The sequence below is a fragment of the Rhinolophus sinicus genome, linkage group LG06 (assembly GCF_036562045.2).
Source record: "Rhinolophus sinicus isolate RSC01 linkage group LG06, ASM3656204v1, whole genome shotgun sequence".
In the NCBI taxonomy this organism is placed as follows: Eukaryota; Metazoa; Chordata; class Mammalia; order Chiroptera; family Rhinolophidae; genus Rhinolophus; species Rhinolophus sinicus.
Genome location: NC_133756.1, coordinates 156,647,170 through 156,664,240, shown reverse-complemented (window position 1 = coordinate 156,664,240; position 17,071 = coordinate 156,647,170). Strand labels below are relative to the sequence as shown.

Below are 17,071 nucleotides of genomic sequence, written 5' to 3'. Positions count from 1 at the left end.
AGCCAGAATCATGCACAAAAGTAAAGGTGATTGTAACCCCACAAAATTCTTCATGATGTCAGCTCTCGACCGATGACCCTTGGAAAACCCAGGAAATTGAAAACTCCTGACCTGCTTTGGGTCATTTTATAGCCAATGCCACCCCCAGCTGACAGCATTTACAAATTGCTTTTTGCTGATTGCTTTTATTTTTCAGGAATATGCATTGTGGTCTTCCTGATCCAAATTGCTTAATATGAGGAAAATATGGAAAGTACTAGAACAAAATAAAAACTCTTTGTCAGAGCTGCCATTTTTTACATTCTGAGAAAGACTTCTTTCCCCCTTCTGTCCTGAGTGATCAGGCCGTTGTCAGCTGGGAACTGTCCTGCTCACTCCAGTACTGAAATCATGGGTACAAAGAAAGTCCATCAGTGAGTCTTTGAGAACAGTCACTTCTCCAGGCCCCCCGAAGTTACTGGGGAACAACATGTTTGGGGAGTGCCAGTGGCTGTTTGCTGAATTGTTGGGAAATGACATTGGTGGGGGGTGGGGGGGACAGAGTCCCAAAGAGCAGTTTCCAGGCTCTCGGCCTCACGGGGAAAGGTGGAAAGGTGCTGGCTCAGGTAGTAGATGGCCATCAGCTGTGACTAGTCGGCCATCAGCTGTAACCAGTTAGCCATTGGCCACTGATATAACTGCTGTGGCTGAGCTAGCAAACGGGGATTGCAGTTAGCAAGTGAGGTTGGTTGGCAGAGAAGCGGACGGCAGATTGCGGATAGTGTGGCTCCTGCTTCCTGTGTCTCCAACCCAGCCACCAGTGAGACTATAGTGGTATGACTCCCCTATCTATGGCTCCGTGGGTGTTCCTTTTTGGCCTCACCATGTCCTGCATTCTTATGCAGGGAGCGGGACCAGAGACCCCGCAGGACACCCCACATGACACAGGGAGATATTTGAAGCCTGTGGTTTTCAAACTTTAGGAGAATCAGGCCTTGTTAAAACCCAGGCTGTGCCCTGGGGATTCTAACTCAGGGCGGGCGGAGCCTGAGAACTTGCATTTCTGACACTTGCCGGGTGATGTTGATGCTGCTGGTGCCACTGACTCAGCTACTGTGCCCTTAGAGAGCACCTGTTCAGTGGCGCCCCGATTTTAGGATGATTATCAAAATTACCTGGAGCGCTATTTAAAAATACAGCTATTTTAGCCTCACGCCAGTCCAATGGGACCTGTTGTGGCTGGAAACTTTAGATTGAGTACATATGAAACACTGCAGTTTCTTGTCCAAAATGTAAATTCCTAGAGTCTAACCCAGAGGGAAGGGCCCAGGAATATGCATCTTTAACAGTTGCCCCCGCTGATTCAGGGAGGCTCCCCTTTCAAGAAGCCTCCCGCAGAGATCCTCAGGACGGCTAACAAGGGAGGAAGCAAGGCCGGCCTCCAGTTCTCCTCCAGCTGTGTGCATTTCACCTCCGACTGTTTCCTATCAGAGACTTGTTTTGTAAACCACCAACATTATAAGCCCTCTGTGCCCTTTGATTTGAAGTCCAAGATCATGATTTTAAATAAGAAATCAGATGTGCCTAGAGGCTCCTCGATGCTCGTCATTTTTGATGAATCAATGAGGAATAAATAAATAAATCCAAATCTCACTTCTCCTCCTATATTCTCTTGGTAATTCCAAATTCTGCATGATATAAACACTGTGAAACATCTATGTTATTTGTGCTAGTAGTCATGGTCTTGGAAGGATCTGGAAAGACGTAGAGGAACAGAGAGACCAGTCCAACTGGCATGACAATGGGACAAATTCCAGAATCAGCAGCCTGAACAAAGCCTCGCTGTTTTAGCTTCTTCTAGACATCCGCATATTATAACAGGAAGAAAGAGATGGGATAAATTAGCTGCCACCATGCCATTTTGCATCATCCTCCCATGTGGAAAGAAAGAACTTCTGTTCAGGGATCCATGCTTCAGAGGCCTTCTCCACTGCCTTCTCCACTTGGGGAAAAAGATGTGGTGGACCAACAGGACAAGCCCCCAGAATGCCCTGCCCGCACGGCCCAGAGCTCACATCCAAGGCCCGCATGAGACCCTTCCCTGAGTCTGTCTCCCAGGTGTGTGTCCCCTGCATCCAGTGGGTGGTCAGGGGGCAGTTGCCACTAGAAATATGAACAGAACTTGGATGTGTCATCTGTAGCATTCACTTCCTGTGTGGGAGGCCCCTTACAATGCAGGTCATAGTGGGGTTGGAAAGAGAGGAGAAATTGGGCCATGGGCCGTGAGTAGGGGAGTGAAGTGGAGTGGAGATGGATGGTGGCTCTTACCACATGCCATGTTCCAGCATGGAAGGACTCTGAGAATTCTAAATTAAAGTCTTCCCTTCTATCTCATTAGGAAAGTTGGTTTGTAAAACTAGGAGGGCAGAACATATCTTATATAATAGTTTATTCAATTGATTTATAACTTGTACACAGATATATGGTACACAAGCTCTGACAATTAAGTTTGTGAACTTGTTGCAACGATGCTGCTAACCTTTTTTGGTATCAGAGGGATTATTCATTATGAATTTGTATCAACAGAACAAACAGTTAACCAAGTTTACTATTTGGAAGTGCTGAAAGGTTGCACGAAAAAGTTAGACAACCTGAACTTTTCACCAACAATTCATGGCTCTTGCATCTTGAAAATGCACCAGCTCACACGGCACTGTCTGTGAGGGAGTTTTCAGCCAGTAATCAAATAACTGTATTGGAACACCCTCCCTACTCACCTGATCTGGCCCCTAATGACTTCTTTCTTTACCCGAAGATAAAGGAAATATAGAAAGGAAGACATTTTGATGACATTCAGGACATCAAGGGTAATACGATGACAACTCTGATGGCCATTCCAGAAATAGAGTTCCAAAATTGCTTTGAGGGGTAGACTAGGTGCTGGCATCAGTGCATAGCTTCCCAAGGGGAGTACTTCGAAGGTGACCGTAGTGATATTCAGCAATGAGGTGTGTAGTGCTTTTTCTAGGATGAGTTCGTGAATTTAGTTGTCCTACCTCGTATATGCCTCCACACGTCCCCTTGCTTCAGTCCCCACACATACTCGGCAGGAGCAAACCATAGGCCATTTGTGCTTAGTTCAGAGTAACTTGTTCTGGGCCATATCTCCTGATCGCCCTGGGAGCTCTTAGGACCTTATCTTGCTCCACTAGAAGGACTTGGGTTTTACTAGACGTTTTGGTACTTGGCTCACTCCTTAATACTCACTGTCAGTAAGTCACACAAATAACCGGAATTACATAAATCTTGTTTATCAGCATGGAGAGAGGTGAAAGAAAAGGAGTGGAGATTATCTCAAAGTGGATCTGCTCGATTAGATAAGGAAATGTTGAGTAGATGACTGTAACATACTTGGGTGACCTTGACTCTAAAACCCCAGATGCTTAAATCCCAAATTCTGTCACAATCCTAATTGAAGCCACCTCAATCGTTTACTTCTATTTTCTAGTTTGCTCCTGTATAAACTTCTAATATTTATTTCAGTGAGATTATCTACCAATACGTGTTATTAACTTATCACTTGGCTCTGGATCTGAGGTGGTTTCTTTCAGCAAATATTTGACAACCTCTTACGTAGTAGGCATTTTGCATAGTGCAGTAGGAGATACAACACTGAATGAGAAAGACTTTCCCTTGTCTTTAAGGAACTCAGAGTCTGGCAGGAAGACACACATTAAACAAACACAGTTAAGAAATAATTCTGCAACTAACTAATTGCAATTCTGACATGTGCTACAAAGGAAAGTACAAAGTGTGAAGGAAGTAGATAACAGGGGGACATAACCAGGTCTGGGGGGTGCAGAGAGAGCATCCCTGAGGAAGTGGTATTTAAGCTGAACCATCTGAGAAAGCAAGCATTCAAGAGAGGAAAAACCACCCATGCAAATAATCCTTGAGGCAGGAAGGAACTTGGCACAAAAGAAGAACTGAAAAAAATGAGTCTGGAGCCAAATGTACAAGAGAGTGAGATAATGGGGGAGAGACAGGCAAGGGTCAAAAGTACAGATTCTTAGAGATCTCATTTAAAATGTTGAGTTTTAGTCAAAGTGCAGTGGGAGCCTTCAAGGTTTTAACTAGGAAGCAAATAATCAGAATTACGGTCTGGAAGACCACTGTAGATGCGAAACTGAATACTCAGAGCCCAAAGAGTCACAGACACATTTTCAATTCTCTGAGGATTTGAATAACTTTTTAAAAATATTACTAGGACAATAAAATATCTCTTCTGCAGGAAAAATTCAAAACTGACTTTTTCATAGATTAAAAGTCCTAGGGTACTGTAGGTCAAACTGTGTTCCTTGAGAAGTCCTTTTCTTTAGATGGGGTCTATGTATTTATCAAGTCTGGGAAATGCTGCTCCAGGACTTGGATGGAGAATGACTTGGAAGGAGACACAAGAAATTACAGTGAGTTTGACCAGAGTAATGGCAGTAAAGGCAGAGAAAAGCAGGCTGGTTCCAGAAGGTAGAATGTGTGACACTGGTGGTTGACTAGATCAGTGATTGAGGGAGACAGGTATCAGGATTAACAAGCAGACTTTAGGTAGATACAATTGAACTGATGGTTATTAGTGAAATAATTAGGGTTAACAGTCATAGACTGCCTATTATGTACTAGATATTATTCTCAGCACCCTTATGGTAACTCATCAAATTCTCACAAAATCTTAAGAGAGAAGAACTATTATTATCTGCATTTTACTGATAAGGAAACTGAGAGTCGCAGAGGTTAAGGGACTTACCTAAGGCTGTTCGCAGATCTGTAGCCAGGGCTGTGGCCAGTGAGCCTGCCTTCTCAGGACACAACAGGGGAGATGACAGGCCAGGAAGAAAAATGAGAGAAGGCTGATTCTGTGCTTCAGCCTGTATGGATCCAAGTCTCTTCACTGGTGGGCCTTCTCAATGCAGCCCTCCTCAGCAGCTCCGCTGGGGTTTCGCAACCTCCTACCTGGAACCCAAAGCTCCCACAAAGGAACTTTTGTCCCTGGATAGCTGCTAAAATTATTGTTTCTGTGGGGGAATGTGAGCGAGGCACCTCCAATTCTGCCATCTTGCTGGACCAGAGCAAACATCTTGAAGCTATATTGATAGTATTCTCTAATAGTTCTTGGAAGAACCATGATAAACAGTACTTCTCACATGTAGCATCTTTCCTTGCATGGCAATGTTTTGACCGCAGTTGATGTATATCTCTGTGGTTTTCCCCCTGGGTTAGGTAACTCTCAGGGCATCTATCTTAGGAGAAAACCATAGGTCAAAACCACTCTGCCGAAGACCAGGCTGCCCTCTCCTGCCTGCTCCAATTTCAGACTTAGAACTTCTGCTTCCATTTTTATATGTTGTAAGCCCTGGCTCCATCAAATCTAACCTCTTAGGAGACATAAATAAAACATAACCAAAGTGGAGTGGAAGAGAGGGAAACATTGCTTAAAATAGTCATTTACCTAATTTATTCTCATTGGGCTGAAGGCAAGAAATGTGAATCCTGAAGGTTTTGGCTAGAATACAAAGAAAAATTATTTCCTCATTCTCCCTGACCATACCTTGCAAGTCTTCTTCCTGGTTTATCATACTTGGACAAATACACTTGACCACACCTCCTGATATTGCTCAATATTTGCTTGAGTGAAAGAAACCAAGGCAAGCTGAAGGAGGAGCTCTCATTACCTTCTGTCCATCACCCAATAAATAGCCAGACCAGCCAAGTTCTCACCATTCCAATACCCTGCTGGAGAAATGAGACAATCACACCAGCTGCCCCTAGTGGGGTTCCTATTGTTTTCTCTTATTCCAAGCCAACTATGCACAATCTGCGGTGAGTATGCTTTGAGCTGAAATTACTCTAGTGTGATAGTCTCCTGACAGCTACTGACAGGGGGCTTTGTATAGAGTTACCTTAGAAAAGGCCCAATTTCAGTTCTATATATGGTTGGACTCTATAAGTAATGTAAAGGGTGGCAGGCGATGGTAGGGAAAGTTCCACAATGTATGTTGTTTTAAGAGGGATCATGGATTCAGTGTTAACTTGCTTAAGTGTTCTTTCTATGATCAGATGCACTCTACCACAGCGACACTACCAAGTACTGTCTATTCTTGTTCATTTTCAGTGATAGAAAATTCATGATCCCAGAAATTTTTCAAGATGGAAAGTTATCTTTTGATTCTGCGATGCACTATATTTTTCTGAAGTTCAACCCATTGGTTTTGGGTTAACCTCTTGTAACTGCACAGAAAAAAATAATGTTTATAATCTCTTTTAAATAATGAAGACTGCTCTCTTGTCACTGTCGATTTTAGATGTTCCAAGCCACACATCTCCCTCCCTTCAACTCTTCCCCAAGGGACATGGGTACAGACCCCATCACCTCTCCTCTGGGTGTAGGCTCCAATGATTATGTGATTCTATTAAAAAATAGTAAGTAAGAGAAAAAACAACTGGGTTTGGGTCTTGTACGACCCCTTAGTGGATGAATGATCCAATGTTTCTGAATTTCTTTAACTTCATTCCTAAATGGAGGATAATGGGGAAGGGTATTCAAAGCCCTATGGAGGCTTTGAAGTTCAATTCATTGTACAAATTAATTAACTTTGTCTTTAGTGGTCAAGGAAGCTGATTTGAGTTGTTGACCAGGAACTAAAAAGTCTGTTTCAGTGCCAGAAAATCTGCTGAACTGGATGCTTCCACAAAATATCGGATATAACTCACAATTGTCCAATTGTGCCTATAATAAACCATGACCTTTCTATAATCACTTGATTCAGATATTCCTGACACTCTGTTTTAAAGGGAAGAAAGGTCGGCAAGGGAAATCGCATGTCCTGGATTCTCTAAGTATAGGAATAGAAGCTCCAGTTGAGCTAAAAGTAATTACATGTACAGTATTTTACAGTTTATTAAGTGATTACTTGTCCCATATCTATGAAGTAGGTGTTAATATCCACAATTTTAAAATGAGGAAACTGGAGGTCAGGAAAGTTACATAATTTACTCAAAATCATAAGTGAAGGAGCACAGAATCCAGCTAATGTCTGGCAGGATTCCGGGCTCCTGCTCTTCTCACTCTCCCACTAACCCACGAGATAACCAGGAGATGGGAAGGATTAGGGACAAAACATGTTTAGAAATGTTTTAAGTGGTAACTAACTCTTCTTGTTCTCCCCCAGTTCTTGTGGGACTCTAGACTCTCTTTTTCACTTCCACGGTATAATGTGACTCCCTCTATTCTCCCCCTGGGGTTAGACAGATTATAAGCTAAAACTGGAGGGTTTCCCAAAGCGTGCCTACCGCTGAATAATGATTTTGATACCTGGCCAGTTAGAGAATCACACAATTCAGCTTTGGAGGTCAATCACCAACGTAACACAGCAGTTTTGCCTTCCCTCTCTCAGTAGTAACTGAATTGAATTAGAAGAAGATGGAGAAGAAAAGAACTCAATCCAGGAAGTAGAAAGGGCTATAGACTGGGAGTCAGAAGACGTGTATTCTAGTCTCAGCTAAGTCTCTGATTACAAAGGTTTCTTTAAAAACACCCTCTCTAAGTATCATATCCAAAGTTAGGGAATGGTAATAAATCTCCCAGGCAGAACTGATATTCTGCCAGTACACAGTGGTAAGGCTGAACCAGTTGTTACAATATTAAAACCCATTCCATGCTGGTTGGTAAAGAAGCAATACCTGCCATAGCAGGGACTCCAGAACCACCTTTTATTGTTCCAGCAACAAAGCCAGTGACCACTGAATTGGTCTATGTCTGGGCCATATATATTACTAAGTATTTTACTATCACCCCTGTTCCTAGCCTTACTATTTTCTGAGTATGTGTTTCTTATTTCGTCCTTTCCCTGCCACAGAGGTAAGCAAAGAAAACTACTCCCGTCTAAATCCTCTAATAAACACAATGATCGATTCAAAATATAGCAAAGGCATCCAAGCTGCCAATGTCCTGTTGTCCCTCAAACTTGTTGGGATCCAGAACCAAAGCATAGAACAACAGCTGATCCAACAAGTCCACGACAATGAGGAAAATAAAGGTGAGTGCCTAAATTCTCAGCAATGTTAAGGATAACAGTTACCTATCTACTAAGATTATCTCCAATGGGTCCTAAAAATTGTGTGTCCAAGGAAGTATCCCTGCTACATCTATCGTAGCTATATAAAGTTTTAGGTGACAGAAAGGTGCCTCAAAATATCAATCCCCTGCCACTTACTCTAGAGCTAGGCCTTACTTCTTTGGATCCTGAAAACCATTTTCCTTCAAGATGTCACAAGGAAAAGCAAAATAAATTATAGAGTCTTAACCAGTATCCATTAATACTGCTCTATAAGCTACCTGAGTTCACAACCAGATAGGGGTGTAGACCACAACTAAGAAAGCTGATAATAGAGAGCCAACCACAGAGCAATAGAGATGTGGCCTGGGTTCGAGTCCAGGCTCCACCTTGAGCCTTTCATGTCAATACTGAGCCGCAGCCTTCTAATTAATATAAGGAGGAAATGAAGTGACCCCTATCTACCTCTTATTGTAAGAATTATGAAAAGCCTGAGAGTTTTCATACTCTATAAGGCAGAACATAAAAGTCAATTATTACTATCCTGGCAAGATGACACACACACACACAGAGGAAAATCCCAAGATTTTATTATTTATCTATTTTTCTTCTTTTTTATTTTCATAAGGATTGCCTTATTCCAAAAAGATTCTGTGATTTCATGGGAAGGACTAAGGTCTCGCTTGCATTTATACAATACTGCTAGAAAAGGCTCTGCTTGGGGGATAAAGGAGAGAACAATAAAATATTAGCATAGAGTGGAACAAAAGAAAGAAATGACAGGCAACATAAGTCACAAGAAGACAGGAGGCCAAAAACATCACAAGCATGGACCTTGTTAAACTTGAATACTTTTCTTCTTCGCACCAGATTTAACCTCGGGACAGCTCGCCTTGCTTATTCTGGCTTTGGGAGCATGTCAGAACTCTGATGAAACATTTGCGTATTCTCACCTGGTCAGCCAACTAGAAAAGAAATTCCAGGAAGAAATTAACAACATGGGTAAGAACCAAATGTTCAGAGACCCTGGATAACATTGTCTTCTCCTCCGCTGATTCAGAACTACATGAAGTTTCCCTCCACTGTGTCCCTCTTCTCCTCGTTCTGTTCATCCCACTCTAGCTTTGTAGATCACCTTCCCTTCTTCCCTCTTTCAATTCACGTCTTGAATTTTCTTTTCAAATATGTTCCACTGAGCATTGGCCCTACATCAAGCCTTACCTTATATATGATAACACACACACAGAGACCCAAACACACAGACACACACACACACACACACACACACACACACACACACACACGACACAGTTCTCTAGTCCTCCAGAAGCTTGGCTTTTAGACAAATAATGAACTACACCAGAAATAGCTGAGCAATAGAAGACACTGTGTCATAAGCACCAAAGCATGCAATACTAGTATAAGAGCTAAAGATGATCCATCCAAAGTACTTTATCACTGAGAAAAATAGGTCGGCCATGATGGCTGCTAGTGAGGTGCATTGTTGTTATTTCAACTCCTACCCAATGTTCTATTATTCATTAGGTCTCTCCAATCCCATTTTCCTTTGAGATGACCTCTGTTTCTTCCACTTCTACTTAGAGTTTCAACACATCACTATTGAAAGTACAAGAGGCTTGGTGGTGGGAAATCTGTATTCTAGAATTAGCTCTGTAACCACCTGAATATCAGGATAGTATTTTAATCTCTTTCATGCTGGGTCTCCTCGGTGATAAAATGAAAGGAGTTGAGTTGAATTTGGTGGCCCTCGAGTGCCTTTAAATTTCTCAAGTTTGCTGATTCTGTGAGCGATCTCCCCTTTCCATTCCTCACCTCTCCTTAAATGTAAAGAAACGGGAATGAAGTAAGTAGGAATAGGTTGCAAATGTATTTATTACTCCAGTACCACATCCATGAGTAAGTTATTTCTGTTCTCTCTGCCAGAAGTACACCATGGCAATCCACTGACTAACTACTACCAGCTCAGCCTGGACGTTTTGGCCTTGTGTCTGTTCAATGGAAACTACTCAATCACCGAACTTACTAACCTCTTTACTCCTGAAAATAAAAACTTCTATTTTGGTGGCCAGTTCTCAGTAGGTGAGTCATTAAACCAATTCCCCTGATAGAGAGGACACCGTTAGCAGTAGGTTTTGCCCTGGGAGTTTTTCTACCAGTAAGTACTTAGATTTTTTCCTATCCTGTCTACCCTAGTCTCTTCAGAGAGAGGAGAAGAATGGATACTGGGTGGCTGTTAGGTCTCTTTCTAGATGCGCAGTGTAGTAGAAAGACCTGGTTCCTAGCCCAGCTCTTCTCTGGGTTACATAACAAATGGATGCTAACTCTTGACTTTATTTTTCCCATGTGTAAAATGAGCATAGATCATGAAACTCTTCATGTAACATTATTTTAGGAAGTATAACTGTTAGAGAAAGGGAATGTCCTGGAATTCATTTATCTTATCCCAGCCTCTTTCTCCAGTTTATTGGGATTTTGAACAACACGATCTCTCCAGGAGACGAGGCCCAATATTTTGATCTATAAAGTGTGTATTTACAATGGAGAAGGACCAGATATTTTCCACTGGGTCAGTTTAATCCAAAAAGAAGTTCCCTCTAAATAGCTACTATGGGTGCTCAGCCCCTGTGGATCCAGATGTACAAGCTCATCTTTCTCCAAGAAGCTCAATGAAAATCATCCAGTATCTCTAAGTAGTGAGGAGAATATGAGATTTCTCATACTCCTTTTCCTATGTGAGAGGGACACCACCACACCTACGGAACTTAGGAGGAACAAAATAACAAGTGAGAAAAAAAGACCTTAACCTCCCTTCTTCCAGTCTCTTGCCTCATGCCCTTCCCAAAAGGGGTTTATTGGAAAACAATTCTCTTAAGTGCTATTTTCTAATCAGTCTAACGAAAACCTTGGAATGTTTCCAAGACATATTTTGTTTGGTGTATCACCCTTCGTTTATTCAATTCCTTTGCCAATATGGCTGAAAGATTAAAAAAATGAAAAAACAAAAAAAATAAAACAAGATGTAAAAGTAGAAGACTGTTCATGTGTTTTTATGACCAAGAGGGATGATTGCTGTATCTTAAAGTCCTTCTCTCCCATCATTGACTAGCATAACCACCATCCCAGTTTGCCCAGATCGCTTCCTCTTTTAGCACTGAAAGTCCCACATACCAGGAAACCCATCAATTATGGGCAAACTGGGATCGTTGGTCACCCTGTCACCAAGGCTTTTCTTTTCTGACAGATACTGGTGCGATGGCTGTCCTGGCTCTGACCTGTGTGAAGAGAAGGGTAGTAAATGGACAGACTGAAACAGATGAAGAAAATTTCAAGCATCTCAATAATCATGCAAAGTCACTGGTAAAAAAGCTTCTGTCTGAGAAAAAAGAAAATGGTCTCATTGGAAACATATTTAGCACAGGAGAAGCTATGCAGGTAAGTCAAAGGATAAACTAGGAGACAGAGAAGAGAGTCATGGAGGAAAGCAATATTGTTGTCCTTTTTTATTGGCCTCCTAAGATCTTATCATCTATTTTCCTCCCTTATACTACTTTTGATTTTACTCAGATAATTCCTCTCTCCTGCTTGAAATGTATTCTCCTCACCTTCAATCTTTACCTTTCCATATCCAATGCTTCTATGAAGCTTTTCCTGACTGCAAATTTATTTAAGAAATTCTAGAGTTTACTACAACTACAACCTATCTTGTTCTTTACCATATACCGCTGTTTAGTGCTTTCATCTAACCTCCCAGATGACATTAGGGTTGTAGAAGTGGTAGTGGCAGTAACAGGAACTAGTGTTTGTTGACATTAACTCATTAATGCACACATTATGAGGAAAGAATTATTACCTCTGTTTCCTATGATAAGAGCATGAGTCACGCAATATCAGTAACTTGACAAATATTACAAAGGCAGAAAGTGATGCAAACAGGGACGGGACCTACACAGCTGGAAACTCACACTCAGCCCCTGCACTGTCCTGTGTATGTTCCTTGACGTCCAGGACTTTATTCCTGCATGGATTTGCTCAACTCTAAGGGATCAATACGTGAGATCAAGGAAGGTTTAAAGAAAAAAATTTTTTCACTTAGTCTTTGGTATGCATAGGGGTTTGCCAGGCTGACTCGGGATGAGAGGACCTTCAAAGGGACAGAGGACAGCAAGGACAAAGACCAAAGGCACCAAAGAACATTACACATTTTAGGAAGGTCAAGGTGTTTGGCACGGTCAGTGTAGGGTCCTTGGGGAAAATTACCAGACAAGGCTGGTGCTGTGAGCTGGGCTCCAACCTTGAGGCTGTTTGAATTCTTCATACTATGTGTTGTCTGCCTTGCTAAGTTTGCGTTTAATAGAAAACAGTGGCTTCCCATTCTGGCTGCACTGTTGAATCACCTGGGGGAACTTTTAGAAAACACTCATATTTAGGTTCCACACCAGCCAGTTAACACAGAAACTTAGGGGTGGAGCATCGGCCTTGGTCTTGTTTAAAAGCCCCACCTACAAGTGATACTAATTCACAGCAGGATCAAGGGCTTCCTGCCTACAAGGTAGTTTTTAAGAGGAGATGTCATGTGATCGGTTTTGCTTCTCTTTAACATCCCACAAACGCTTGTTGACTAGCTGGGTAACTTTAAGTGTCTTCAAGAAAAGATGAAAGGGGGGGACTGCTCTTCCCTGAGAAACTATAGAGCAGCATCTTCAAGTGCGACCCGTTTTACTGCTGGAGTTGCTTGCTCTAATACCCTCCTAACTATTCTCGCCCCGTAATTCTGCCCCTTCAATCCAGTTTACATCTGCTGCCTAGATAGTTCCTGCTCAAGCACCTCCTATACTTCCCACTGTCAAGTACATAGTGTCAGACACCTCTCCCTGAAACTCAAGGGTCTACCAATCTGGCCCCAGCCTTCTCCAGGTTGGTCTTCCACAATTGCCCTGAGTGTTCCCTACGAACCAGTCTTTCCAGACCAGGAGAAATCCTCTGGGATTTTGCTAAAATGCAGATGCTCTCATCACAAGCAGACCATGCCCCGGCCACTCCTACGTTAGCAACTTTGGTCATGCTGTTGCCTCTGGGTACAGTGCACCCCTCTTTATGTCACCTACTGAAATGCTGTCATATCGTAAGTCCTACCTCAAGTACCGCCTTCTCCAGCAAGCCTTCCTCAGCCCCCCTAAATGTTTAGAGCTCTTCCTCTCTTGAAAGTCCTTGCCACTAGGTGCTTCTCCTAGAGCAGCCACCGCAGGGGCTCCTTCTCCACAGTTTGTGAGCAGGACTTATTGGGTGCCTCCTACATGACAATATTATTCCAATGCTTGCACCCAGGGACAGGACACAAGAGTGAGTATGGCAGAGAAAGTCTGTTCTTATTGGTACTATTACAGTTTTTAATATTAAGCAATTCTCTACCTCCCCACCCAAATAGTTTATAAGCTTCTTGATAGCAGGAAAATTATCTTAGTTGCCTAAGTTGCTGCCTATGTAGTTAATGTCCAATAAATACTTACTGAATTAGTTAGATGTAGGCTTTCCCCTGAATTGAAGTTTCTCATCCGTTCTCATGTCCCCCCCCCCCCTCTGTCTTTCTCTCTCTCATTAGGCTCTCTTTGTCTCATCAAATTATTACAAAGAAAATGAATGGAATTGCCAACAAACTCTGGGAACAGTGCTCAAGGAAATTCCTCGGGGAACATTCCGTATTCCAACTGCTGCAGCCCAGATCTTACCTGCTTTGGTGGGAAAGACCTATTTGGATGTTACCAAACACTCTTCTTGTGTCAGTGGTTCAGGTATATCACTAAAAAGCAAATTATTTTGCCTTCCAGCGTAACACCCAAAGCGCATGAGATTTAGGTGTCCTTAAGGCACCAAAAGGGACCAGATAAACCTCTAAAGCATAACAGTTTCCAGATAGAACTCAGTCCTTGATATGCCATCAGAGATTATAACCACCTGAGGATTTGTTCTTAACAGGGTAATAGATGTCGTTTTTGGTTCAAAGACTGATGGACAAGGCAGACTTGATTAGATGATGTCTGTCTCCAAAGGGATGTTTTCTGATTGCTGGATATGGAGGGAGGGTCTGAGTATCATCTGTGTCCTAAACAAAGTGTGTGTCTCTGACTTTCCATTATGCACAGTGAGTGATCCCTCGGGGAAATAAGACATCTGTGTGCATGGAAAATGGCAGTACTGTAAGAAATTGCATCATCAATCACTGATTCAGACCAACGATTGTGCAACAAGGCTTAAGGAAAGGAGACTTTTCCTTCTATGTCATTCATTCCTGGCTCAGCCACTGACAGATTTAGGGACCTTGGACAAAATGTTTAACCTCTAAGTTTCAGTTTTCTAATATAAGCAATGCAAATGATAACGGTATCTAGCATAGGTTTTTGTAAGGACTGAATGAAATAGTTCATGTAAAATGACTAGTACAGTGCCTGCACATAGTATTTTTTCAATAAATGTTAAGAACTGAAAAGGTAAAAATAAAAAAGGACACATTATTGTATGCTGTACCAAGGGGTAGGGGATGAGGAGCCTCTGTGAGAAATGGGAGAGGGGGCAACTGAATCGCTTAAACGGCTGGGAGTTGAGCTGAACACAAGCATTCACACGGTGGTGAGTGTCTGGTTTTCATTTCTGATTTAGTCACATGAGAGATATGCCCCTAGACTGATGACAGTTGCTCCCAGTAGCAAATCCCCTTCTGCATAAAGGAGTCCACAGGAAGGGGTTGGATAGGCATGCAACTCTAACATTGTTTTGGTTAGTCCGAATCATAATTCTCCTCTGCTTTTTTGTCTGTGCCAGGTAACTTCAACATCTCCACTCAGGAGCCTGTATCTGTGGCACCTACTAGTTCACCCTCACATATCTTAGTCCATTATTCTGTGCAAATCAATGAAACATATTCCACCGACGTCACTGTACCGAAAGGTTCTGTCTTCCTAGATGTGATGGAGGAAGCTCAGAAAATAAATGAGACTGCATTTCGGTATGTCTGTACATAACCTAAAGTTACGGTATTTAGTGTGGCATTAAAACACATCTGCATGTGCCTACAAAGTACATTTAAAACACTTCTCAATCAGTGCCTTTGCTGTCCATTTACATCTCACAGCAGGGGTTAAAAAATGGAGGTGAGAACTTAATGGATCAATAAGTCCCAGGGATCTCTGTTCTGTCAGTAAAACTCCTTCAATAAACACAACTTCTTAAGTCAGACATTTTGTGTCTAGAACAGTGGTTCTTCATGATTTTTGAATCACTGACCCCTTTGAAAATCAGACGAGTGGGATGCTCATCCCAGAAAAACGAACATACACACAAAAAACATCCTTTCAGTCAGAGGTTTCACAAACACCCGGAAGCTTGTCCATGTCCCCCACCTTTGAGGAGAATTCATGGACCCCTAGATTTAAGTTCCCTGGCCTAGAGACGTCAAATATTAAAATTAAGATATTGACTTTGTCTCTGAAAAATATGGTGGATTTGGCTTCTGAAACCTAATTGGCAATTGTTTATCGTGTCTAGTAACATGATGTAAGATGGTACAGAGAAAATCACACATATGAAAATATCTACATAGGTATATATATTTTGTACTATCAATATACATATATAATTAGAAAGGTCCCTATCAAGTGTCCCAGGAAGGTAGAGAAATGTGACTAAAGAATGTGAAACAGACATTGATCATATCACTTTTTAATAAGCAAACATGAAATATCATTTTTCCCTGTTTCTCTTTCTGAAGAGAAAACCCACTAAATTATGACTTATGGTGCCTCTAGGACAACAGGTTAATGCTTCCATCTATCGTTTTAGTGTCTTTGGCAGTTACCACCTTGGGGGAGATTAGATGTTGCTGACTGCAAAGTGTCCCCATGGCAGGAGGAAGGGGTAGGAACCCTGGGCATCATTTTTCTAATTTAGCATGGATTGTGGAATGCCTACCTCAGAATCACCTGGAATGCTTATAAAACGTGCAGATTCCTGGTCCCGGCCCTACAGAATCAAAGGATAGGGCCGGGAAATCTGCATTTGGGGGGAATATCTTCAAGATTTGTAGGTACATTAAAGTTTTATAAATGCCCCTATAGAGTTGCCTTTGAAAATTGTAAGTTCCTGTAACCCATTCACTGTCCCCAGTTTCACAGTGGTGGAGAGCTCATGGGGTCCCTACATCACCTCTGTTCAGGGCTTGAAAGCCAACAATAACCACAGAACCTACTGGGAACTTCTGAGTGACAGCAAACCAGTGAGCCAAGGTAAGCGAGAGTGTGCCCAAAGCCCCACAGCGGAAGTGCCCAGAGCACTTGGATGTGAGGGTGTGAGCTTCTGTGGGAAACGAGCCCAGCAGTTGGGAGAGTGACATTCACTATTTAGTGATTTGGTGGTCAGATCCATTGACCCACTTCTTCTTCTTCCTTTGCAGGAGTTGGTAGTTATGTGGTCCAAAATGGCGAAAAGTTGGAGGTTCGTTGGAGCAAATACTAATAAACTCAAACTTTCCTAAGCTGGATCTAATTCTTTTTGCAGTGGCATTCCATGTGGAAATTGGCCTCGTGCCTTTCTTTTCATTTATCTCAATCACAATAGGAGAGTCAATAACCTCCCTTTCTCCCTTCTCATGTTCAATAAATATCAACAACTATACAAAAAGAGCATGTTCTAATCATTTCATTTTAAAAGGGGATTATTATTAGAGGGAAGACCATCTCAAGAAGAAGTGAAGTGAAAGAGACTGCACCACATATCTAATAAGCTGAGTTCTACTCAAGGCTCCCCTGCTAACTATCTGTGTGACCTTGGGCAACTGGGGGACATGGAGATAAGGCTCTAGGTCAGATGTTGCAGCCACAAGCAGTGAGATCAAGCAGAGAGTTTGTAGGGAGACTGAGCTCTCTGAGACCCAGACGAAAGAGACACATGGAGCAGACATATGGCTCGTTTGG

The 17,071-nt window shown here is 42.2% G+C and overlaps 1 protein-coding gene across 1 annotated transcript; it reads left to right on the top strand.

Moving 5' to 3' along the window:
* Positions 1–5,692: 5,692 nt before the first annotated feature.
* On the top strand, positions 5,693–16,797 carry TCN1 (transcobalamin 1). The gene is made up of 9 exons (XM_019754077.2): positions 5,693–5,853; positions 7,890–8,069; positions 8,958–9,089; positions 10,032–10,187; positions 11,350–11,540; positions 13,708–13,897; positions 14,925–15,108; positions 16,266–16,384; positions 16,552–16,797. The coding sequence occupies exons 1-9, from the start codon at positions 5,775–5,777 to the stop codon at positions 16,611–16,613; spliced, it is 1,293 nt and encodes a 430-aa protein (XP_019609636.2). The 5' UTR covers positions 5,693–5,774; the 3' UTR covers positions 16,614–16,797.
* Positions 16,798–17,071: the final 274 nt, after the last annotated feature.